Source organism: Herpailurus yagouaroundi, unplaced genomic scaffold (assembly GCF_014898765.1).
Source record: "Herpailurus yagouaroundi ecotype Mexico unplaced genomic scaffold, PumYag 29, whole genome shotgun sequence".
NCBI lineage: Eukaryota > Metazoa > Chordata > Mammalia > Carnivora > Felidae > Herpailurus > Herpailurus yagouaroundi.
Window position 1 is genome coordinate 108,107,168 of NW_024412377.1, and position 25,635 is coordinate 108,132,802.

Sequence of the window (25,635 nt, forward strand, 5' to 3'; positions counted from 1 at the left end):
GGGTAGGTAGGTAAGACAGGAAGTGAGGTCTACTTGGGTTTTACTGTTAGGTAGTTGGGTGAGACTCTTTACTAATATAGGCAACACCTGAGAAGGAGCAGGTTTTAGAGGGATGATGATAATTTCAATTTGGGCTCTGTGTTGAGGTGTAGTCAGACATACAAATTGAAACATCTAATAGGCAGTGAGAGATAGAATTTGTAGCTTAGGAAAGAAGCCAGAATGTCATCCACACATGAAGCAGGCGTTAAGACCATTGTCAGTGACTATGTTAGCAGTGTAGAATGTGAAGGGAAGCTCTGTGGCTGAAGCCTGGAGAATATCATCATGGAAGGAACTAGCAGAGAAAGGCCATTCTACCGAGTAGCTTGTCTGGGCATCCTGATAATTTAAGTCAGCGCTGGTGATCTTTGAACCGCACAGCTGCATCTAGAGTTGACCTCTCGCTACTGGTTTTATTACTTGAGCAAGCGTTTTGAGCGCCCAGATGGTATAGACACTTAAGGGGACACAGTAGCACAGCTTGTGATACTCATAAAACTAGTTATGAAAATGGGCAACTTAAGAAAGGAAAAAAGTGATTTTTTTTTTCAACTTGGTGGTTTTTTTTTTTTTTTTTTTTGGGACAGAGAGAGACAGAGCATGAACGGGGGAGGGGCAGAGAGAGAGGGAGACACAGAATCGGAAACAGGCTCCAGGCTCTGAGCCATCAGCCCAGAGCCTGACACGGGGCTCGAACCCACGGACCGCGAGATCGTGACCTGGCTGAAGTCGGACGCTTAACCGACTGCGCCACCCAGGCGCCCCAAAAAGTGATTTTTTTTAAAAGTCCCTATTGAAATTGCTCTAAACCTAACCCAGTGTTATAGACAGGTTAACTTGCTTCCAATTCATAGTGATGCTCCAAAGTGTAATAATCTTAAATTGTGTCATTAAGCTGGATAGCAAGACATGGATAAACTGTTTAAACCTAGCAAAAATTGAGGTAATAGGCATGACAGCACTGTAAGAGCACAATGCGAGTACCATTAGAAAATACAGATACAGAAAATGTTAAGATAATTTCTTGGATGATCGATCCAGATAGTGTATTAAAGAAAAATAGGGCTCAAGGACAGGTATTATGTTATGCTCTTTTATTTTTAGGTATAATGCTCATATGGATTCAGCATGGCATTTCTTGGGTGGTCTTGCTAGTGATTACTACAAAATATGACTATAAAGTGATGAGGCTACTTTCCACAAATGAGTATCAGCCTCTTCTATTTTATGGTCGCCTACTTCAGCTGTTTTTCCACAGCATTAAGCGTAAGCATACACCATTATGTAGGCAACACAATGAAATGTGCACTTTCTTAGGGAAATCATAGACTCTTAGTTGTCATTTTTAAAGTGACATTTAAATACAGGTTCCAGTGAAGTTTACTTTCTTTTAACAATTGCTTTTCCCATTCACAGTTGTTGAAATTAGTTCTGACATCCATTTTAATGATGCTCCATTCCCCAATGAGAGTTGACCTGGCTCAAGGGGCAATGTATGTTATTGATGTGGTTGGCACAAAAACTCTTTTTCTCTCATTCAGTAAAATCTATATAGCCAAGGTAGGGAATTTTCTGTAGCCAAATTAACAATACATCTGGCATATCAAAGCGAGTCCAATTTTTAAAACACATTACTATAACATCTTAGTAAGAGTTCTGAATTACAATGCATCCAGTTTCTTTTCACTTCTAAAACTACACTACATAGTTTCTTTTCTCTCTAGTCTGTGCTGCCCATTGCTGCTGAAATAATTTTCCGAAACCATGTATCTGATGCTGTCTTTCCTAGGGGCCAAGAATTTAGTTCTTGTCTCCAACTGTGAATGTTGTGTTTCTCTTCAAGCAACCTAACCTTTGCAAGGCTCATTGTCCTTGGGTATGTAGTGAAGGGGTTGATGACCGAGCTTTCTCTCGCTTCTAAACTGTTGTGATGCCAGAGGTGCCCATCTCTGCTGGAGTGAAGTGCACACTCCTCAGCATGGCCAAATCACTCTTGCTCCTCTTTCTTCCTACCCTTCCTCTGAAGCATTCTACAGTCTTCTGACTTGGTCAGCTATTCCCAGAACCTCTCGTGTACCGTGCTGCCTACATGCTTTTGTTATCACTGTCCCTCCTTTGCTGTCCATAGGTACCTGTGGGAAGCCTTCTCAGTCTCTCAGCTGAAAGTCTTGCCTGCCAGTTCTTCCTGCTTACCAGTAGAGTTTTGTGTTTTTTACAGTGGCATATTCTAGCATGTATTATAGCTGTGGATGTATTGTCCTAGATAAGCTAGTATATTGTATTTCCTTTAGTGTAGGGACTTAATTCATCTTTATGGCTTCTCTAACATTTGTTTCAGAGATAAGCCCATAATAAATAATAATAATTGGATAATAATTTAGAGGGTTGTTCACTAGAATTGTTGCTGAGCAGAATCTGCTACTAAAGTTAACAGACTAAACAGTAATTGTGATTCTGTTTCATTAGTTAATTCAAATGTTCATGTCTCTTAAACTGATAATACCTATACCTTTTTTTCCTTCATGGGTTATTTATATTTTGAGGCAAGTGGATGAAAGCATTTTATACACTGACTTAAATGGTAGCTCTTTCATGTCAGTAGTTTATTTTTATTTTAGAGAGAGAGAGTTTGGCAGAGGGAGAGAGAAAAAGAATCTTAAGTAGGCTCCTTGCTGGGCATGGATTCTGACACAGGGCTTGATCCCATAACCCTGGAATCATGACCTGAGCTGAAACCGAGAGTCAGAGGCTCGACCAGCTGAACCACCAGGCAGTCCCCTGTCAGTAGTTTAAAATAAGCAATTATTTGATTTACTTTCATCTCTCCTTTTGAGTATCAAATGATTCTGAAGGCATTTTTAACTAAAGATGAGGGCATCTGCTCTTTCAAAATGTTTACATCAAGGATCCTCTTTTTTTTTTTTTTTTAATTAATTTATTTTGAGAGAGAGAGAGAGTGCACACGAGTGGGTCAGAGAGAAGAGAGAGAGAATCCCAGGCAGGCTTCATGTTGTTAGTGCAGAGCCCAACGGGAGCCATGAATCATGATTTGAGCTGAAGTCAAGGGTCAGACACTTAACTCACTGAGCCACTAAGGCTTAGGAGATCCATCAAGGATCTCCTTTAACCCATTTTTTAAATTCACAGAGAATTAAAATAAAATATTTCAGGATCCCAAAGAAAGGATTATATCTATGAATTCTTAATATAAAGCATCAGAAAAAATTTAAATATTTGGAGTTTTACTTTGCATTCAATTTTAGCAGACATATATGGGTATTTGTATCTATGTGGTATATACAACCTAGCTACAATTTGAATTTTAAAAGCAGAATAAATTGAAGTTATCTTTAAGAGTTCCCAAATTATGATAGAACTATAATGGAGTAACCAAATATAAAACTTAAAGCTTAAAAGGAACTAATCTAATCTAATTGAATCTAGATAATTAAAAATGAAAGGAATGGACAGAAGTGATTGCAATTGCTAATTGCATCACTTAAAGGGATAGTCAGTCCCTTTAGCTATTTACTTTTAAATTTAAATGATTATAGAAAACATTTTAATGTAAATAAAACTTTGACAGGCTTCCCCAAATCTAAAATACACAGTAAGAGAAAAATATAATACTAAGTTCCAAACATTACTGTTAAAGTTCCCAGTGAGTAAGTTAACTTAGCAACACAGGTGATGTGAAATTTCAACAAAAAAATTTAGATCAGTATGATGTCTTGCCCTACCTCTGGGGGCCACTGAATAACCAGAGGCATCTGTTAGGGACACTACCACAAGCATCCCTTTTGCTTACATACTCCTATTTTCTCCCTCTGGTCTTTGTCCCTGGTTTTTAGTCTTCTCTAACCTCTCCCTTTTCACAGACTGTTTCTTTTTTTCCCTCTATGCTAACTGCTTTACTAAGGTATAATTTACATGTTAAAATAAAATGCACATTACAAATGTATAGCTTGAAGAATTTTATATCCATATCAAGATTTTAAATATTTTCATCACCCTGGAAAGGTCCCTCTGCCTCTGTCATTTTTCCCTTCCCTTGCCTAAATAATCATTATTTTTATTTCAGTTGTCCTTCTTACTTTTCTTCCTGTTCTTCCATTGCCTGTGATTCCTCAGATGAGCCAGTAACACTGCAGACACTATCTAGTTTTGTAGATGGCAACTGGGAGCAACAGAAGTTACTGATTCCCAAGTGCTGAAGTATTTTCTTAAGTTTCTAACCTCAAAGCAGCAAGCATTTGTTGAGGACATCTAGGGAATCCGCACCATGCCTGGCAGTGAGTTGTATATAGAATTGTCTGGCATGCTCTGGAATCTAGAGAAATTGGCATTCTCTACTCTTTAAGTTACTGGGAGGTAAAAGGCCAACTGGTTACCCATGCCCTTCCTTGCCACTCAAGTTGTTTGACAATTTTCTAGATCCATAGTAATCCCTTGCTAGTATTTAACAAATAAGGAAATCAATACCTCTTAAATTTGTTCCCAAAACCATCAGTTAATAAAATTTTTTTGTAAATCTGTAATGTAGCTTTCCTGAAGAATTTATAGGTACAGTCTACCTTTGTCAACGAATACTTGCACAACAGCACGTCTTCTTAGTGTTGGGTTTGTTTGAGGGAGGTTTTTGGTTTGGCTTTTGAGAGGGTAATCAATCCACATGTTTCAGATTAAAAAAAAAACATTTTTGGGGCGCCTGGGTGGCGCAGTCGGTTAAGCGTCCGACTTCAGCCAGGTCACAATCTCGCACTCCGTGAGTTCGAGCCCCACGTCGGGCTCTGGGCTGATGGCTCAGAGCCTGGAGCCTGTTTCAGATTCTGTGTCTCCCTCTCTCTCTGCCCCTCCCCCGTTCATGCTCTGTCTCTCTCTGTCCCAAAAATAAATAAACGTTGAAAAAAAATTTTTTTTAAATAAAAAAAATAAATAAAAATTTTAAAAAAAGACATTTTTTAACATTTATTCATTTTTGAGACAGAGAGAGATGGTATGTGAGTGGGGGAGGGGCAGAGAGGGAGACACAGAATTTGAAGCAGGCTCCAGGCTCTGAGCTGTCAGCACAGAGCCTGATGTGGGGCTCAGACTCATGAACCTTGAGATCATGACCTGAGCAGAAGTGAGATGCTTAACTGACTGAGCCGCCCAGGGACCCTCACATGCTTCAGATTTTAAAAGTACCAAAAGGTGGATAGTGACATATTTCTCACCCTTTTTTTTACCCCTGGAGGCAGTTCCCCATTTCTCAGGTACCTAATATATATCCTTACAGAGAGATTTTTTGTATATCTCCATCCATCTGTTAATAAAACCTATACATAATTTGATATTTTATCTAATCTCCTTTCATTCAAATGACAACATACCATGAGCACTGTTCTGTACCTTGCTTTTTTCTTTAGAGACCATCAAATATCATTAAGTAAAGACCAACCATAATTTATTTATGTCTAAATTATTTCTACTCTTTTACTGTTACAAATGATGCTGTGGTGAATAGCTTTGTGCATAAGTTATTATGTATTTGTGCAAGTAAATTGAGAAGATTAATCTCCCAGTGTGGAAGTGCTAGGTCAAAGTAGCACTTTGTATGTATAAATGTATAAATGTACATTTATAGTTCTGATAGATTTTGTCAGCTTGCTTTCCATAGAGGTGGTATTGAGTTACATTACTATCCAGTACTGTATTAGAGTGTGTCTCCCCCAAACTCTCTTCAACCCTTTCAATCTTTGCTATTCTGATAAGTGAAAATAGAATCTCAGTATAGATTTTAATGTACATTCCACGAATTATGAATAAGGCTAAGGATCTCCATGTTTCCAACTTGTTTCTGTTTCTTTGAGCATTCTGTTCAGTTCCTTGGCTGAGTTTTTTTCCTGTTGGCTATTGGTCTTGTTCATAATGATTTTCTGGGTTTTATAAGGTAAGGATAATTTCCCTTTTTTGGTGCTATGAGTTGCAGATATTTCTTCCTCTATTTTTATGTGTCTTTTGAGTTTGTTTTTGTTGGTCTTTGCCAATTTTTTTTTTTTAATGTGGGCAATTTTACAAGACTTTATTGGTGGTCTTGGAACTGTAGGTTATGATTACATAGGAACATTTTGAGGGAGCCAGGCTCTATTGCTCTGAATAGCATTAGCAAACCTTAAAGAGGAATGGAACAAAAAACAGCATGAGAACCTAAGATGGGGAAATGGATAACTTCTGATTGAAGTAATAAGGGCCTTTCAGTATGGCTTTCCTATTCACTTTGACTCCAATCTGGAGCACCATTGTATCAGCAGAGTTCTTGTTCCAAACAGTAGAAACTGACTAGTTAATTGAAGCAGAAAGGAAAGATACCAGGGAGCTCACGGAATCTAAGCAAAAGCTAGATAACAATTCTTGGAAAATAGACAAGACCAAGGACATCCATAGCCAAGATCCTGCACAGTCCCAGACCTGATTAGGACTGCTGCTCTCTGTGACATCACTGCCTCTAGAAACTGGATCTTGACAGGAGAATGAATGAACTGTCCCCACTTCATTGTGTTACTTGTCCCAGATATCTTTGTCAGAGGCATCAGATTCAGTGTCCTAGGTAAAAGCATTCAGTTGGCCCAGCAGTCATGAAAATTATGGACAAGTAAAGCTTGAAACTTTCATTTAACCAAAAACTGGTGAGAACATAGTTGATACGGAGTTACTTTATTTAGAATTCTGGCATTTTCCTTTCATGTAAAAGTTAAAACTTTGTTAAAGAAGATGACCTTCTCTGAAAAGTTTCATATTTTGTTCATTCTAAAAATATGAGATAGAGTTAGTCATAAATAAGCTAATCTCTCATAAGTACTGAGATGAGATCATTTCAGATCTGTCCATTACAACATTTTTAGTTTGTTGTGGGAATGGTAATGGTGCATTTAGAACAGTTTTGTCCTGTCTATTCAGCGTCTTTGGTTTCTATGGAAACAGACTTAACATTGACCCGGATACTCTGGGCTTTTTTTCCAACAGGCAATTATTTCATAATGAAAGAGCCTCAGATTTTATTATTAATCCAGTCTTATTCCACAGTTCTGCTGCAGTGCAGCAGATGTGTTCCCACTCTATGCAGTAAAATCCACAAGGTTTATGAGAAAAAATGAGATTGGGGCACAACACTCAAGAACTTCATCAGTGATACATAAAAAATGATAGAAACCTAATAAAAACAGCACAGTTTTGCACATGTTAATTGGTTAAAAGGCACATAAATACTACAATTAATAGGGTACTATACCTTCTAAAAGACCTGAAGTTTGCTGTGAAAATGCAGTTCATAAGAATCAGGGCTTGTAAATTGTTCTGAAGGAATGGTAGGAAGAGGATGACATGATTGGATCAAAGTTATTTTACCAGATGTGGATGGGCACTGCTCACAGCACCCATACTGTACTAAGGTCACTAGAAATGGTTTGGGTTATGTCCTTGTGTGTGTTTTGTATATTACTATGAGTCTCAGAGCAATGGGGTACCAGTTTGTGCATTCACATAGTGTTTTTCTTGGACAAAAGTCACATTATGCTCAAATTGTGCTGTCTTACATCACTTGCATTGGAACAAGTTTATGTTTTTAAAAGAAGCATTGTAGCAGACCTGAGTGTATTTTACTAGAATAACTTGATAATGTATATTTTAACGATTGGGAATAGGAAAAAATGACTGATGTTTTGACTTCATAACAGTAAAGAAATGGTTCAAAAATGATCTTTCTTTTATAATTAGCACTGTTTTATATTTGCATTCTATGTACTTTTTTAGTAAATTTGGATATCTCCATATGAAAGATTAAGGAGTTAGATGCCTTTCATTAAGATAATAGAGCAATTCTTTCCTTGCCCTCTGGCTGATGGAAGCCCTTATTGGAGATTAAAAGCAGTTTCAACTCTCTCTCTCTCCCCCCCCCTCCATATATATATTTCACCCATAAAAAGGAATGGCATTCTGATAATGTGTTACAACATGGATGGTCTTGAAAACATTATACTAAGTAAAATAAGTCAGACACAAAAGGACAAATACTGTATGATTCCACTTACATGAGATTCCTAGAGTAGGTAAATTTATAGAGGAAAAAAGTTAGTGTTTAGGATGTTGTACAGCATTATGAATGTACTTAATGCCACTGAATTATATACTCAAAAATGTTTAAGGTGATAAATTTTATGTATATTTTATTTTTAAAAAATCAATTTTAATTTATGTCTTCTCTCTTATTTAGATCTGCAACATTTCTTGTGTGTATCACTAATTATACAGAAATACTCTAAATATTTCTAAAAACTGATCAGACTGAATATGTGACTGATAGTTTTCTCTTGTCAAAATTTGAGTGGTGCATTTGGATGTTTCTTATAATACCTATCAATTAAAGTATTTTTCTGGATTTTTACCAATTCCTTTAATAAAGCCAGTTTGTTTTTCTTCTAAGGGAGAGCAGAAAAACATTTTTTTATCCCAAATATTCATATATGTATGTGTGTGTGTATAAATATATATATGTATATACATGTATATAAATATACTATATATAATAACTAATATATGTAATAGTATATATAATAAAAATATTAGCACATATGATAGTATATAGGGAATATGTATATGTACACACATATGTAGTTAATTATTTTACATTTGAGGGACAGGCTGAAATACTCAGGAATTTCTTGCTCAGTGTTAGAGAATTCTTGGAATGTTTAAGCTTTTGACTATAACGCTGTATTTCTGTTAAATTAGAGAAAAATATATTCTGGAGTTATTTTTAAAATACTGTCAAAGAAGATACCATATGGTTTCACTCTTATGTAGATCCTGAGAAACTTAACAGGAACCCATGGGGGAGGGGAAGGAAAAAAAAAAAAAAAAGAGGTTAGAGTGGGAGAGAGCCAAAGCATAAGAGACTGTTGAGAACTGAGAGCAAACTGAGGGTTGATGGGGGGTGGGAGGGAGGAGAGGGTGGGTGATGGGTATTGAGGAGGGCACCTTTTGGGAGGAGCACTGGGTGTTGTATGGAAACCAATTTGACAATAAATTTCATATATAAATAAAAATAAATAAATAAATAAATAAAATAAAATAAAATACTGTCAAAGAAAGTAATTTGAGTAAATTGGATTTTCCAGTGATTCCTAATAATGATGACAATTGAATAGTGTTAACTAAGCTGGGTCAAGAATATTTTTTTCTTTTTTTTAAAGAAATTCTACAACAAGTGGTTTCTTAGCTTTTCCATGGAATGGAATTATTATGTTTCTACCTTTTATATGTCTGCTAAAATGTTATCCAATTATATTTCAGGTTGCAACAAGGACAGTGTCCGGGCAGGCTGTAAAAAATGTGGCTATCGTAAGTACATTAAAAAATAACGTTGTGAAGAGTGAATCATTGCCTCCTTGGGCAATGTGATTTGGCATCCTGATTTCAGGGCCCTGATTTCATCTTAGTTCTTTAGCCCTGTTATTCAGGCCAGATTTGCAGATGATTCAGAAATTCTCCTAAATAGTTACTTTCTTCCCTGCTGTAGACTGAGTGACAGGTGGCTATGTATCTGTTGACTAGCAAAGATATCAAGTACAAGTGGAGTAGTAGATTTAGGAGCATGCAGAAAGTATATTCCCCCCCAGAAAGTACATGTATACTTATTCTTTTACTCTTTGTTCTTCTAGATACTGGGTGAAGAGGGGAAGCAATGAAAATTATTTTCTTTATGAGGATAATATTAGTCCCAGAATTTCTGCTCACTGGCAAAAACTTGATTTAAACAATCATAAATGTCTATTATGACTAATGAAATGGGATAGAAAATTAAACTTTAACATGCAGTTATATAGTCTAAATTTATAATTATGTACCTTAAATACCATTTCTTTAGTTAAATGTAACAATTCTTAAAGGTTTGATAACAGCTATAACAGTAGCATTTGCTATTTTTGTTTTCTTTAAAAAAAATTTTTTTTAATGTTTATTTCTGAGAGAGACACAGTGTGAGCAGGGGAGGGGCAGAGGGAAAGGGAGACACAGAATCTGAAGGAGGCTCCAGGCTCCGAGCTGTGAGCACAGAAACCGATGTGGGGCTTGAACTCACAAGCAGGGAGATCATGACCTGAGCCAAAGTCTAACAATCGACTGAGCCACCTAGGCACCCCAGCATTTGCTGTTTTCTCACTTGTTTGGAGACCATGCAAGTGAGCCTGGATTAGGGTTAATGATCCATACAAAATGTATCCATCTATTTCTTTATTAATTTAGAAGTATAGTTATATTTGATGCACAATGTTACATGAGCTTCAGATGTACAGTCTTATTAAAAAAATAAATAAAGGTGATTTAAAAAATTTTTCCATGTAAGAACATGTGATAAAAGAACCCTCAGCATAAATCTCCATTAAGAGGGCTCATAATGAAAGCATGCTGGGAGAACCAAGTCACATGCCTCCAAGGGAAGGCTGAGATGTGGCTCAAGGGAATCTTGCTCAATTAGCAAATGTGGATACATAAGTACACATATCCTTGACATAAATAAAAACTACTGAAGAATATACTTGCATGCAAGAAATAAGTGCAGTGAAATCTTTTCTGTGTTTTAGGCTTGTTTATATTTATTTCTGCTTTGTATCCTTTCTTTAAATCTTTGCTAATTTCTATATTTCATTTTTATTTTTAAATTAAAAAAAGTTTTTATTTGATAGAGAAAGCTCATGAGGCAGAGAAGGGCAGAGGGAGAGAGAGAGAATCCCAAGCAGGTTCCATACTCAGAGTGGAGCCTATTGCAGGGCTCAGTCCCAGGACCACAAGATCATCACCTGAGCCGAAATCAAGAGTCAGACGCTTAACCAACTGAGCCACCCAGGCGCCCCCTCCATATTTTATGTCTTGATTCAAGACTTAGGAATGTGCTCATCCATGCTCTCTCTCTCCTTCCCTCTCCTCTCTCTCTCTGTCTCTCTCTCTCACTCTCCCCCCTCCTCTCCCCCCCACCTCTCTTTCTCTCTCTCTCTCTCTGTCTCTCTACATATATACATATATGTATATGTATATAGCATATACCTATATGCTGTATTATGTACTTAAAAATCTAGAATGAATTTCCCAATCTCTCTACTAATGCCAGTTTATCTCCTTGAACTACTTTTAGCTTAAGACTTACAGGAAAATAATCAAAATAATGTTTTGGAAATATAACATTGATCTAGTCTCCTTATTGCTTTTTTATTTTACACAGTGATGGAAGTATCTGTAGTAACTAGAATTTTTTTTAGAGAAGCCAAGTAAGCAAATAGCTTTGACAGTCTTTCTAAGTTTAGTTCCTATAGTTACTATTTTGATCTATGATTTTAGTGATAAAGTTATTAAATAGCTTTTCATTTATCTCTTTTGCAAAACTTTAGTAATCCTTCCCTTCTGTGTTAAATTTACATCTTATACCTGTTAAAGATGAAGGTCTTCTCAATTTGCATGCCTTTCTGATAGAAATTACATTTTAAAAATTATCTGTTATTTGTAGGCCAGAATCTTTGTATTGATTGTAGATGTAAGAGAACAGTCCACAGAACTCTGAAATGTTTTTAATACCTTAAAATATGCATATTCATCATTTAGTTACAAAGGAGTATTGTCTCTCTATTGTTGTGAGACTAATGGTTTAGGTTGTACAGTTTTTAAATTTTATTTATTTTGAGACAGAAAAAGCGTGAGTGGGGGGAAGGGCAGAGAGATGGGGATTGGGGAGAGAATCCCAAGCAGGCTCCATGCTGCCAGCGCAAAGCCCAACATGGGGCTCTAACTCACAAAACCATGAGATCATGACTTGAACTGAAACCAAGAGCTGGACGCTTAACCAACTGAGCCACCAAGGTGCCCAGGATGTACAAAACAATTTAACACTCGACTGAAGAAGATTTTATTGTGTCCGTATGTTTCAGTAATGGCTATATAGTTTTAAAAAGTTTCAAGTTAAGGATGAATCTGTTACTAAATAACATGGATGTTGGTTTTTCATGGCAAAGTTTCCTCAACAAAATTAGAAGAATTGTTTATTTCTATGATGAGTTTTTATATGAATACTTTTGAAGTTGGCAACTTCTAAATACTTAAAAGCTACCAGAACACTAAGCTTTTGTCATGGAATAAATGTCTCAATTATGATAGTTCTCAGAAAATACACCTTTAAAAAGTTCAGGATAGGATACTTCAGTAATTGAGCATTTGCTCATAGTAGCAAGAAATAAAAACACACCTAAATACCTTTAATGTTTATTTAACCTAAAATGCTAATCTATTGATATACATTCATGACCTTGTCTTTGCCTATGAGTCTGCTAATTATTGTTTCACATAGTCTTTTAAGTGCAAATTATTATCTGAAATGCATTTCCTACTTGTATAGTTTGTTTCTTCCAAGATAAGCAAGCAGCAATAATGAGAAAGAAATTTGAGTCCAGAATCACTTTATCATTAGTTCTCAACTAGGGTTAATACTGCCCTCCTGGAAATCTGTGGCCTTTTTTTTTTTTTTTTTTTTTTTTTTAATTTGCTCCTATGTGCTTGTGGTTGGGTAACAGTATGATCTTTTTTTTTTTTTTCCAACGTTTTTTTATTTTTGGGACAGAGAGAAACAGAGCATGAATGGGGGAGGGGCAGAGAGAGAGGGAGACACAGAATTGGAAACAGGCTCCAGGCTCTGAGCTATCAGCCCAGAGCCTGACGCGGGGCTCGAACTCACAGACCGCGAGATCGTGACCTGGCTGAAGTCGGACGCTTAACCGACTGCGCCACCCAGGTACCCCAACAGTATGATCTTTAGTATGTATGATTTATGGTTTATAAACATCCTGGGATGTGTAAGGTAGTCCTGGACAGTGAAGAATTGTCTGGCTCAAAATGGCCATAGCACCCCCTTTGAGAAGCAGGTACCTTTTCTCATTGTTTTAGATTCTTTCTCAATCTTGTACAGTCTTGATGCCAGTACCTAATTTGAAAACTACTCAAACTACTCTTTAAAATTAATCCATTTAAATCAAGTGTTTCCAAAAGTACAACTTTGTTTTATGGAAACAACCTCTCTTTTTTGCTCCACATTTGTATTTTTCACTTACATGATTTTATATAAGCAAACTTTGGAACAATAACAAACTCTTAGTGGAATAAAATATCAACAGGTAAAGTAAAATATCTAGGCATGAGCTAAGGAAAAAGTGACCAAGAAGGTACAATACTAGAAGAGGGAATGGGCAGCAACAGATACACCAAAAGAGTAAAGATTTTCAAAGTTGAGGGAAAATTGTCAGATGTAACCATTAGGATTTGTAAGAATTTGTTTGAAAATTGTTCATTGAATTTACCAGGTAGAATGCTTCTTTGACTGTGGGAAGATCAGTTTAAGTAGAGTGGTAGGTCATGAAGCAAACTATGTAGATTCAGGCCTGAATTGCGATGGATAAAAAAATGGAGAGCTTGTATGTATAGTCTCCTGTTTCAGGAAATTTGCATAAGTAAAGTAAGGAGCTTTCTCAGTCTTCATGAGCTACTATAACAAAATACCACAGGCCCAGTAGCTTATAAACAGAAATATATTGCTCATAGGAGGCTGTAAGTCAAAGTTCAGGGTGCCAGCAAGTTTTCCAGGTCATAGACTTTTCATTTTTTACTTGCACAGTGGAAAGGACTAGAGAGTTCCTTGGAGATCTTTTATAAGGCACTAATCCCATTCATGAGAGTACCACTCTCAGAAACCTAATCACCTCCCAAAGGTCCCATCAACTAATACCATCCCCTTTGGGAGTTAGATTTCAACATATGAATTTTGAGGGGATACAAACATTCAGGTCATAACAGGAACATATTGAATACAGTTGACCCTTGAACATCATGGGTTTGAACTGCACAGGTGTAGTTTTATATAGGTTTGTTGTTGTTGCTGTTTTAGATAGAATACAGTAGTAGAACATGAACCACCACATGTCTCCTTCTCCCCACCTGCACTTAGCCAATCTAGATCATAGAATGATACTCATTTCTTGCTTGTCTACCTAGGAAGCAAGGTGTTCCACACCACCTCCTTCCACACAGGAAGGTAGAGAACTAGGGAAGGCAAAACACCAGTACCCTTCTCTCTAGTGAGTCCTCTAGTGAGTCACCCAGTCCTCTACATGTGATTATAGTGCAGTTTCTGCTTGTGGAAAATGGCTGTGAAGGGGTGAGCTGCCAGTTCCCCAGCAATATTAGATCCCCTCCTCAGAAAACGTTCAGCACCCTGGACAGTGCCCCCACCCCACTGAGACCCAGGCTTCTCTGTCTGATACTGTCCCCTCCCTGGGGCCCTCCCTGGTGTTCTCCCACACCCCTTGGTGGGAGGTGAGGTATTGGGTGGGTTATTATGTGGTTTTTGGTTACTTAAGTGAAAATCCCTCCCCAGAGCCTGTTTCTTTCACCTCTCCATTCAAGACCTCAGTCAACTGAGCTCCCCACAGGTAGTAGGATGGAGAATGCCAAGAGCAGACAAGAGCCCTGCTGTTCCACCTTTTCCTACAAATTTCCTCCATCTTCATTTTGTTTTTCTCCATTTGGCGACTTTCTTACTTTTCAATCACATAAAATCCAGTAGTTCAGTTTGGGGGGGAACCATAAGTTATATGCGGATTTTTAGCTGCCTGGGGATCAGCATTCCAGGGTCAACTGTAATTCCTAGAAGGGAATTTGGGATAAATGGAGGGTTTTATATTTAAGATAAAAGATGTGTATAGAGACTAAAGGGATATTATAGGAGATGTTGCAGATATTGGAGACAGGAGAAGATGGAGCAATTTCCTCTAAGAGTTAAAATAAGGATAACTTTTTTTTTTTAGTGCTTTATTTATTTTTGAGAGAGAGAGACAGAATGTGAGCAGGGAAAGGGAGAGAGGGAGGGAGACACAGAGTCGGAAGCAGGTTCCAGGCTCTCAGCTGTCAGCACAGAGCCCAATGCTGGGGCTCAAACTCCCGAACCGCGAGATCATGACTTGAGCCAAAGTCGGACGCTTAACCAACTGAGCCACCCAGGCGCCCCATCAAGGATAACTCATAAGTTTGAAGGAAACTAGGTGAGAATAAGTATGGATATTTTCAGGTATGGAAACAGAAAGTAAAAGGAGACTTTGGTAATCTCAGTTTTCTTGGTAAGTTAGGAGGTGCAGTTGTCTGTTTGGGAAGGGGCATTGAGTGAGACAGGAAAGTGGTTGAACAATGATTTAAGTCAGGCATAAGTTTAGAAAAGTCACTGAGGGGAATAAGAGAGGAACTTGACCAGGGACAAACACAAAAATGAAATGCTTTGTGTTTTGCTAATGTCCATGTATGTGTGATTGTACTTAAGCATTGCTTGACTGCTCAGGGACAGGCACAACCTCAAGAAAGGTTAGCTTTGAGCCAGAGTATTTGTCTTACAGTGAGGTATGGCAGAAGAAGAACATGAATGAGTGAAAGAAAAAACATGTAATGGTGTTTGGAAAGTCAGGAATGAGAAGTTTGACAGATTAGAAGAAAATGAAGGGACTGAGTGAGTTAAGGTCTTAACTTTCTAAAACAGATATATGATTTCACTCATATGTGGAAATTGAGAAAGTTGACAGAATAACATAGGGGAAAGGAAGGAAAAATAAGATAAAAACAGAGAGGGAGGCAAACCATAAGAGACTCTTAAATACAGAGAACAAACTGAGGGTTGATGGGGGTTGGGGGAGTAGGTTAAAAGGTGGGTTAAATGGGCATTAAGAAAGGCACTTTTTGGGATGAGCACTGAGTATCATATGTAAGAGATCAATCATGGGGTTCTACTCCTGAAGCCGAGACCACACTGTATGCTAACTTACTTGAGAATAAGAAAATAAAAATTAAAAATAAGTAAAAATTTAAAAAGATACAAGAACACTGAGAAAAGGGGAGGATATTAAATGCTCATTTTCCACAGTAGGAAGTCAATTAATTATGCCTGAGCTGAAAAATCAAGAGGCAGCAGTTATTAAGAGAAATGTGTTATTTAGGGAAATAGAATAGTTAAATTAAAAAAAAGTTAACTAGAAGAGGAGAAAGTGATTTTGTTTGGTAAGGGGCAAATGGCAGGTCAGAAATGTGGTTTTTTATAGAAGTTTGTAAAAATGTGTATTTATGCACATTATAACTTTGCACATAGATATATATGTGATAAATGTAATAGTTAAAAAATTCTTGTGCTCTACCTAGTTGATTCTCTACTCTTGGAAATGCTAAGCTCTAACTCTCTTTGGAATTGACAGCTTTCATGTCAACAATTACCTAAAAGAAGGTGACAGCAAATAGGTTTGTTTGTTTTTTTCCTTTGAGAAGTAAATGTAGTAAGAGTGACATAAATAAAAAGTAGATGGAATAAAGTGTTGACAGAAAAAAAAAATTCTAAACACATCTATGCATGGGTGTAAGGGAATAAGAAAGCTAGAAGGATAAAAGCTTATAGTCAGTATAATAGTGGAGTTGAAAACTTACGAGATGGAACACTTCAGGTGATGACAAGGAGCGTAGTGTGGCCTTGGCATCTAAAATGGCAAGGAACTATGAGGCCATGCACCACTCTAGCCTGTTCGCGTAGGTTTGTGGGAGGGCCTAGGGTGAAGAACCCAAGTCTGAGCCAGATTCCAAAGACTTCAGTAGATGGGCTATTAAACAGCAACAGAGAGCTGCATGGGAGATTAGAGGACTGCTATATTGAGAAACAGTATTAAGGAGCCTGGAGGATACTAATAATACCGAGATAAGCTGTGGAAAAGTGTTCTCAGGGAAGAGCCAAATGTCCTTTAAAACAAGTGGGAGAGGGAACAAATTGTGAAGAGGTGACACAATTTGTCCACTAAAGATTGCATGTTTCAGAAGCTGTCATAAAAGGATTGGGGGAGGGGCACCTGGGTGGCTCAGTCAGTTGGGCATCCGACTTCGCCTCAGGTCATGATCTCCTGGTGAGTTTGAGCCCCGCGTCGGGCTCTGTGCTGACAGCTCAGAGCCTGGAGCCTGCTTCAGATTCTCTGTCCCCCTCCCTCTCTCGCTGCCCCACCCCCGCTTGTGCTCTGTCTCTCTCTGTCTTTCAAAGATGAATAAACATAAAAAAATAAAATAAAATAAAAAAGATAGGGGGAGAAGGGGGTGATGATTGTAGGTCAGGGGAGCAGTAACAGCAATATGAGGGTAAGGCTTCAAGGAAGATAAATAGATTCAGAAGCCTTCATTTTTGGGTATCATAATGATAGGGATATGAAGCTTAGTGGAATTAGTTATGTTTAATAATTGAGAAGTTTATGATACAACCTTTATGTTCTCTATAATCATAGAGGTACTTAAAAATTATACCTTCAGAGGGGCGCCTGGGTGGCGCAGTCGGTTAAGCGTCCGACTTCAGCCAGGTCACGATCTTGCGGTCCGTGAGTTCGAGCCCCGCGTCAGGCTCTGGGCTGATGGCTCAGACCCTGGAGCCTGTTTCCGATTCTCTGTCTCCCTCTCTCTCTGACCCTCCCCCGTTCATGCTCTGTCTCTCTCTGTCCCAAAAATAAATAAACGTTGAAAAAATAAATTAAAAAAAAAATTATACCCTCAGAAGTTATTAGGCAAAAAAAAAAAAAAATAAGATGGAGAAGATTTGAGCAACAGAATAGACATAGTACTCTATTCAACAGAGTGATATATATTCTTTTAAAATGCATACCAAATCATTTCATGAATTTACTGCATGATAGTCCACAAAAGTAATCTCAGCAAATACCAAATAACTGATATCATACAGACCCTACTTTCTGATAACAGTGTAATATCTTTATAAATCAACAAAAACTTAATTTGAAAACTCCATATGTTTGGAAACTGAAAAGAATACTTACGAATGATTCATTTGAAAGGAAATCATAATGAAGGAAACTTATTTCCAGCAGTATGGCAGACAGGATCCTCTTGCAAGCAGTTAAGAAACTTGTATAAAATGTGCAGTACATATTTTAGATACAACAGTGTTCTAGGAAGAAAATAATTAGAGAATGCTCAGAGGACAATAATCAAAGGAAAGCAGAAACTCTAAGAGGTAAGACTTGAGAGTATTTCCTGAGCCCAGTGTTCTTGAACTTGGGTTTGCAGAGTGCAGGGGATAAAAGCAAGGCCCAGGGTCCTAAGATTGGGACTCTAATACGAGATGTTTTTGAATAAATCTAGAACTTCCAAGAGAGAACTAGAAATAAACTCTAGCACAGAGTTATGGTGAATCATTAGTGTGTTGTGGAATCAATTGCATGGTTACTGTTAGCACTTTTTTGTTGTTTTTATTTTTGTTTGCTGTTTGTTTTGGGATATCACATGTAGTACTCAGGTCACTTTTTGTTTCATATTTGTGTATTAGTGTGTATTTGTATTTGGGTGTATATATCAATACACTTAGTTTTACTGTTATTTTTTACCATCAGTGAATCATAGTAAAAAAAAAAAAAAAAAGGAAAGTGGCTGCCTTAGAGAAACAATGTCGTGTGCAGAAAATACATGTACAGCTACTCATTTCAGCATTATTTATAATAGCAAAGTACTGAAAGCAAACTAAGATTCTAGCAGTAGTAGAGAAGATAAATAAATCGTATTCTCATATATTGGAACATTATTCATCAGATAAAATGAGATAGTTACATATACTTATGTTAATATAGGTAAATCACAAAATATAATAATGAGTGGCAAACACTAGTTGCAGATTGGTAGGTAAGTATAATTGAGTTTATGTGAAATAAATAATCAGATATGCTGTTTTGGAATAATAAATACAACTTCAGTATGCCAATTCTGAAGAAAGAATAGAATGGGATTAGGACAGGGTTCTAAGGAATGGTGCAAGGCCCCCAATTTTGTGTGTGTGCACGCACACGTGTGCAAACACTTGCTATTAAGAAAAAAAACACTCTAATTGAATAACAAAATGTTAACATGTGAGTGGATAGGCACTTGGATATTGGTTATATAATTTCCTGTACTTTTCTGGTATTTGTACTGTTTGTTTTTTTTTTTTTTTAAGTTGTATCATGTCATAAATATGTAACTGTTGTAGTTTTCTTGTAGGGATCAGCTTTAGGAGGTGAATGATGTCAGAATGAAAATTGTTTTTCAAAATTAAATTTTTAAGTGTTCTTTAGAAAAACACAGTCAATTATATTGTCATGACACCTTTAATTAGATGAAAGCTATGTAGTTGCTATGCAATTAAGTACATAGGGAAAACAGGAAAAATTTCTCTGAGTGGTGTATTCAGAAAAAGCAAACTACTACTCACTGAATAAAAGTTGAAACTAAACATTATACTATTAAAATTGTAATTTGTTTAACCCTGAGGCAACAAAATAAAAACATATAATAAAAATATAATGAGTATCTTTAGGTATCTTTTATTTTGTCATTTACATTTTTGTTTGTTTTACTTAGCTGGTCATCTGACATTTGAATGCCGCAATTTTCTCCGAGTAGACCCCAAAAGGGACATAGTTTTGGATGTGAGCAGCACAAGTAGTGAAGAGAGTGATGAAGAGAATGAAGAACTGAATAAATTGCAGGCATTACAAGAAAAAAGTAAGTAATACTTTTCTTTCCCTACATCCTTTAAAAATGTTCCTAAATGTTCTGCTTTATTATGTAACATTTATTTACTGTTCTGTTATACTTATCATTAAGATACCTTGTGTATATATGTAAGAGGCACTGCATAGGTAAGGATAGGCTTTGGATGTTGTAAGTACTTTGCCCCAAATCAAACAGCAGATCAGTGTTAGAACCAGGAGGCACATCAATTTCTCATTCCACAAAGCAGGTTTTGTTATTGTTGTTTTTCCATCACACTAAGATGTGTCACATGGTATAAAGAATCTGATTTAAGACTTGGTTTCTAGACCCATTTGGCCATTTTTTAGCAAGTGACTTTCAACAAGTTGTTTAACCCCTGTGAACCTTAATTTCCTTGTAGGATAACACAAAAGATCAGTTTGTCAAATCACACTAATTCAAATCAGAGATATTAGCCAGTACCAAGCTTTACTAAGAATTTCAAGTACATAAATGATCATGAAGCGTAGGGAGAACTGCAGAAATTCTAGGGCCACCAGCACAGCTCCCTGGGTATTTTCTTTCTTTCTCCTTCACAACCCATTCTGGCCAAGATTAACATGAGGTTTCTTCATTACACAAAAGAAAGTCATTTAATCATGAAACATGTCAATGTTATGTCCATATAGTTACATTTTCCAGTGAGCCATGCCGCATAAATCCATAGATTCCAGGATTATATATCATAAACTATCTTAGATCCAGTACATCATGCTATAAGTAGTCTATAAATAAGGATTCTCTTGCCAACAACTTGATTGTGGACTTCTAGCTTTTAGAACTGTGAGAAAAAGCACAACCCTCCACCTTCCACCCCCAAAGGTATTCTCTAGCTAGCAAACACCATTAATTTGTTTCCAGGAGGTCTGTCATTAGCATGTTTACAAAGAGATTTGACCAAGTTACCTTCTTTTTTTGTTGGGGGCATGCTCCTCTCTCCTCACAGAAGGAGTAGATTGTATACCTGCTGTTTAATCATTTCTTTCCCATCTTGTATATAAAATGGCCTCTCCTTGAAGTGGGGCTTTTAGGGATACGGTGTAATGCTGTATGTGGAAATACACCGTGGACTTCAAAATGATATATGGTAGATGTCACACAATCAAAATGCAGCTTGTTTGAATATGGCTTTAGGCATAGAATGAGAGATACAAAAAGTTAAAATCTTACTTTAGATTATCAGAGAACAATAAACAAAAAACACCTTGAAACTTCTTAAGCTTTCCATATTATATCTAGTGAAGGTAAATGAAAAGTCAAATGCCAGGGTACTAGGACAAGCTGAGAAGGCAGAAGAGGGAGAGAGTCTCAAAGAGGATCACTAAGGCTGAGTATATACAGCTTCAAGTAAAAGTAGCTGCTTGAGTATATATACTTGATTTTATTCCCTACTGAAACACCACTGAAATGATAATGGAAGAATTTAAAAAAAACATAAATGCACAAAGACAAAATGAGGTAGGAAGCAATAGTAACACAGTTATGAAAAGCAGTTGGGTTTAGTGACAACGGACTGCGTACTTGAGAAAGTTCAGTCCTTTAATAATAGGAAATCTGAGGAGTAACCTGATAGTGCACATTTTAAAACTCCCAGACAACTTGATAATGAGTATCCTTAGGTACCTCTGTGAGGATGTCAGTAAAGCTAAAAACAGAGGAATTGGTTAAAAATCTGAAGTAATTCCCTTCAGTTACCTTTCCCTACTCTGTGAAGCCAGATGGCTTCCCTCCATTACCTCAGTATGCTATTGCAGCTCTGTTTTCTAGACAGGTAAAACAAAGGGTCTTTAAACTGAGATATACCAAACACATATGAAAACAGTAAGTTAAAGGTGAGAACCTTCCAGCCATCTTCACCTGTTTGGTTCCCAGACATGTATCACCCAGGCAGAAGATCGGAAGATCTATCTCTGAGAGATCTGACCAGTCTAAGAAAAAAGAAATAAAGATAATGACCAAAGACATGACATAGTCACATTATGTTAAGTTGAGATTTCCATGCTTTGCTTGCTCAAAGCTTCAGCTTTTTAGACAATCATCAAGCACTAAATTTCTGAGGAAAGACTCTCAAGTGAAATATAGATACTAAAACCAACCAATGAACAAAAAAAGTCAGCTTGAAGGATACAGAGGCTGTGAAAGGAGAAAAAAACAAATCATTAATATCCAGTTTTATAGAAAGATAAGATATAGCACCCATGAAACAGAATAAGATACTATAAAAAGAACAAATCAGCAAAAGAACTTTTGGAAATTAAAAAAGAAGCAGACATAAAGAACTTAACAGAGATGGAAGATAAATCTAACAAGCAAAACAAGGGAAGGAAAAAAATAGTTAAGACAATTGAAGAATCAGTCTAGGAAATACTTCATTCACATGAGTCCCAGATAGAGAATACAGAAGGAATTTCCAGGAACTGAAGGACATTAGTTTCCAGGTGAAAGGGTTCAACCAGTACTAAGCACAGTGTTAAAATTAGACTCACATAAAGGCACACTGTTACAAAATTTCATATCACAGGAAATGAGAATATAATTGAAATTTCCAGAGTCAAGGATAAAACAAGTCATAGGTAAAAAATCAGGAGTCAGAATAACTTTGTTCTTCTCTAAAGTGATACTGGAAGCTAGTAGATGTGGATAATGCTTTCAGATTTTTGAAGGAAAGTTGTATCCAAATTAGAATGATATACCCAACCAAATTATCAACCAAGTGTGGAATAGAATAAAGGCATTGGCAGACATTCAAAATGAAAAAAAAAAAAAAAAATTATCTCTCACATACCCTTTCTGAGAGCACTGATTCCAGAGGTTTCTACCAAAGTAAGGGAATATACCCTAAGAAAGAAGACTTTATAGGAAGTAGAGGAGATAGGAAGGGAGTCCCTAGGTCACTTGTAAAGGAGATCTCAGGAAGACAGGCACCAGGCATAGAGAGCAGGCTGAAGGAGCAAAGCTGAAGATTCTAGGAGAGAAAGCCCAAGATTGCCAATTCCACAAGGACAGTTTCTACCCCATCCATCTACACTGCTGTGTCTAAGAACAAAAAACAAACAGAAACCGCCACCCCCCAAATCCCAAAACCAAGCAAAAACAAAAACTTGAGAATTCGTAATCCTCTTAGAAAACACATAATTTAAACCTAGTTTTACAGAAAAGGAACTGAAGACAGATGACTCCCAAGTGACTAACATCACAGTGAAGCCAGCACCGTGATCTCTGTTTCTTGCCTACTGGTCCTATACTGTTTACACTGTAGCGTACTGCTCTCCTACCGTGGAGATTATCCAGTCTTTTGGTTCTTCACTTTTTTTCCTTCACCATATGAATCTTGAAGGATAAAGTACACTGTCATCGTGAATAGAGGTTTATTCTAGAGGTTATTTTTCAATATGAACACCTGGGACAAATCTACCCTGGCAGGAAAGGGAAGGAGTTAACATACCATAATCACCAGGAAGGGATAAAACTTCCTTGTTCGAATCAGCTTTCCCTTACTTTCATGCTGAAAATGACTGACTCAATGTAGATTTTCTTTCTTAAAAAGGTACACTTGCCTATGGTCACTTAGAGGCTCAGAACTTGTTTCCCAGTATCATGACTCCCACTCAGGAGAGTGCTCATTCCTGTATATCATGCAGATTTCAGTAATAAAGTATTATAAAAGGGATCCAGGTGGCTCAGTCAGTTAAGTCCGACTTCAGCTCAGGTCATGATTTCACCATTCGTGAGTTCAAGCCCCATATTGGGCTCTGTGCTGACAGCTCAGAGCCTGGAGCCTGCTTCATATTCTGTGTCTTCCTCCCTCTGACCTTCCTCCATTCATGTTCCGTCTCTCTCTCTCTCTCTCTCTCTCTCTCTCTCTCTCTCTCAAAAATAAATAAACATTAAACATTTTTTAAGGGGATGCAAATTTATTTCATGGTTATCGAGTGGAAGCCCAGTGCCCCCCTGCCCCCAACTCCTGCCACTCAAATAAACAATAAATTGGTTCCTAAATACAGGGAAGAAGGGAGTGTAGAGGTTGTGGTTCTTAGTTCCATTGATAACTTTCTGTTACTGCTCAGGATGTCTGATGGGGTCAGGGTAAAACACTGACCTATTGATTGTGAGTTCTCATGCCATATCCTTTAGTACTCCTGAGGGTTCCTTGAATCCTGCCTTGGTTCTTCAAGGTGGGGAGCTCTTGTACCAACTATCTTGACTAAGTTGTGTGTGTGTGTGTGTGTGTGTGTGTGTGTGTGTGTGTGCTTTTTCTTTTTGTTTTTGTTTTTAATGACAATAAAAATAGTGAGCCAGGAGAAAGCTAAGAATTTTTAATGTGCTTACATTAATTAGTTGTTCTGCTTTCATGAAACAGAGACATAAAGGGGAGGAGAGATAAATGTCACCAAAAAATAAAACCCAAAATTTATTTTTGTATGTTATGTTCTTTTTTGCTTCTGTTTGTATTTATTTCTATTATATTATATATTTTTCAATGCATTTTATATACTTAGGGAATTAAAAGAAAACAATCTTTCATTTAAAACAAAGAAAATAGCCTAAATGACAAATATATCAATTTTTTGACACAAATTAGAAAATGTGAGAGCAGGGCTTGACATGGATGGGTACAATCATTGCAGTTTTATTACAATCAACAACCTGGAACCTGTACAGTGTTCTAAAATTGTGTTACCAGTGCTGTGAACAGGGAAAGATTGAACAATCAGTGTCTGATGAGGATTATACAATCTTATTGACTCACAGTGTGTGTATGTGTATGTTTATGTGTGAAAATCCTTACTGTCTAGTGACACTACAATACTCTAGGAAACTTGTTAAGGTTTTATACTGTGTTTTAAACTTGCTGAGAAACTTTCCTTTGGAATTGTGTATGATAGTAGCAAATATTTGAAGACCTGTTTATATTAGAATATACAGAAAGTCAAGGTAAATTTTTACTATTTACAAAGGACCCAAGAAGTTCAAGAGTATGGATTTTTTTTCTCATTCTATTTTACCTAGTGTTATTTAATGTTAATTAGCTATTTACCTGTAATTAGGAGGTATTCATCTACTCATACATCCCTTAATATTTTATGATATTCTTTTATTTCAGTCCAGAAAATAAATGTATTTTGACAAATTTGGAGGTTTGGGGTTATTTTGATGGTTTGGTTTGGTTAAGAAAGTTTTATGAAAATAAATAAATAAATAAATAAATAAATAAATAAATAAATAAATGAAAGTTTTATGTCATGGGTGCCTAGGTGTGGCTCAGTCGGTTGAGCATCCAACTTTGGCTCAGGTCATGATGTCACTGTTCCTGAGTTCAAGCCCCATGTTGAGCTCTCTGCTGTTAGTGCAAAGCCTGCTTCAGACCCTCACACCCTCTCTCTCAAAAATAAATACACATGAAAAAAGTTTTATGTTAAATTCATACTTGATATCATTTAAAGATGGTTGATACTGAACACTGCCCAGGAAAAAATGCCAAAATGAGATATTTGCATATTACCATAATTGTATTTGTTATTTCCTTTAGTAACTGCTGGAATCAGATTCAAGTAAATGACTTACACTGGTGGTTTCAGGGTTCATAAAGATAGGGCTTACATGAATCCATGGGGTAATTGAAATAAACCTCTGTTTGGTTCAAAATGTACTTTTTATAAGAAAACTACAAAAGATATTTGCAAAGTAGTTGATTAGAAGTTACAGCAGTGATTGGGAAATTTAGATGAATGGATCTAGGTTGGGAACTATCTAGTCAAGTATTTAAAAGCAGCTGGAGTAGCTACAAACCTGGTGACATATGCAGACAAAAATCTGGTATCTGACCCTGCAGGTACTCCTGGACGGTTTTTTCTTATTATTACAGAGTTGTCTTTAAACACAGGATCATATCCTCCGACTTCTGTATGTCACACAAGAGACTGCCACTCTTGATGATCG

At 36.8% G+C, this 25,635-nt stretch overlaps 1 protein-coding gene across 1 annotated transcript in view; it reads left to right on the forward strand.

Moving 5' to 3' along the window:
* The window catches only part of SREK1IP1 (SREK1 interacting protein 1), a 42,662-nt gene that overhangs the window by 2,184 nt on the left and 14,843 nt on the right, over positions 1 to 25,635 (forward strand). Inside the window, 2 exon segments of the mRNA XM_040452153.1 lie at positions 9,373 to 9,420; positions 19,522 to 19,665. Of these exon segments, the coding sequence (XP_040308087.1) occupies positions 9,373 to 9,420; positions 19,522 to 19,665 (192 nt within the window).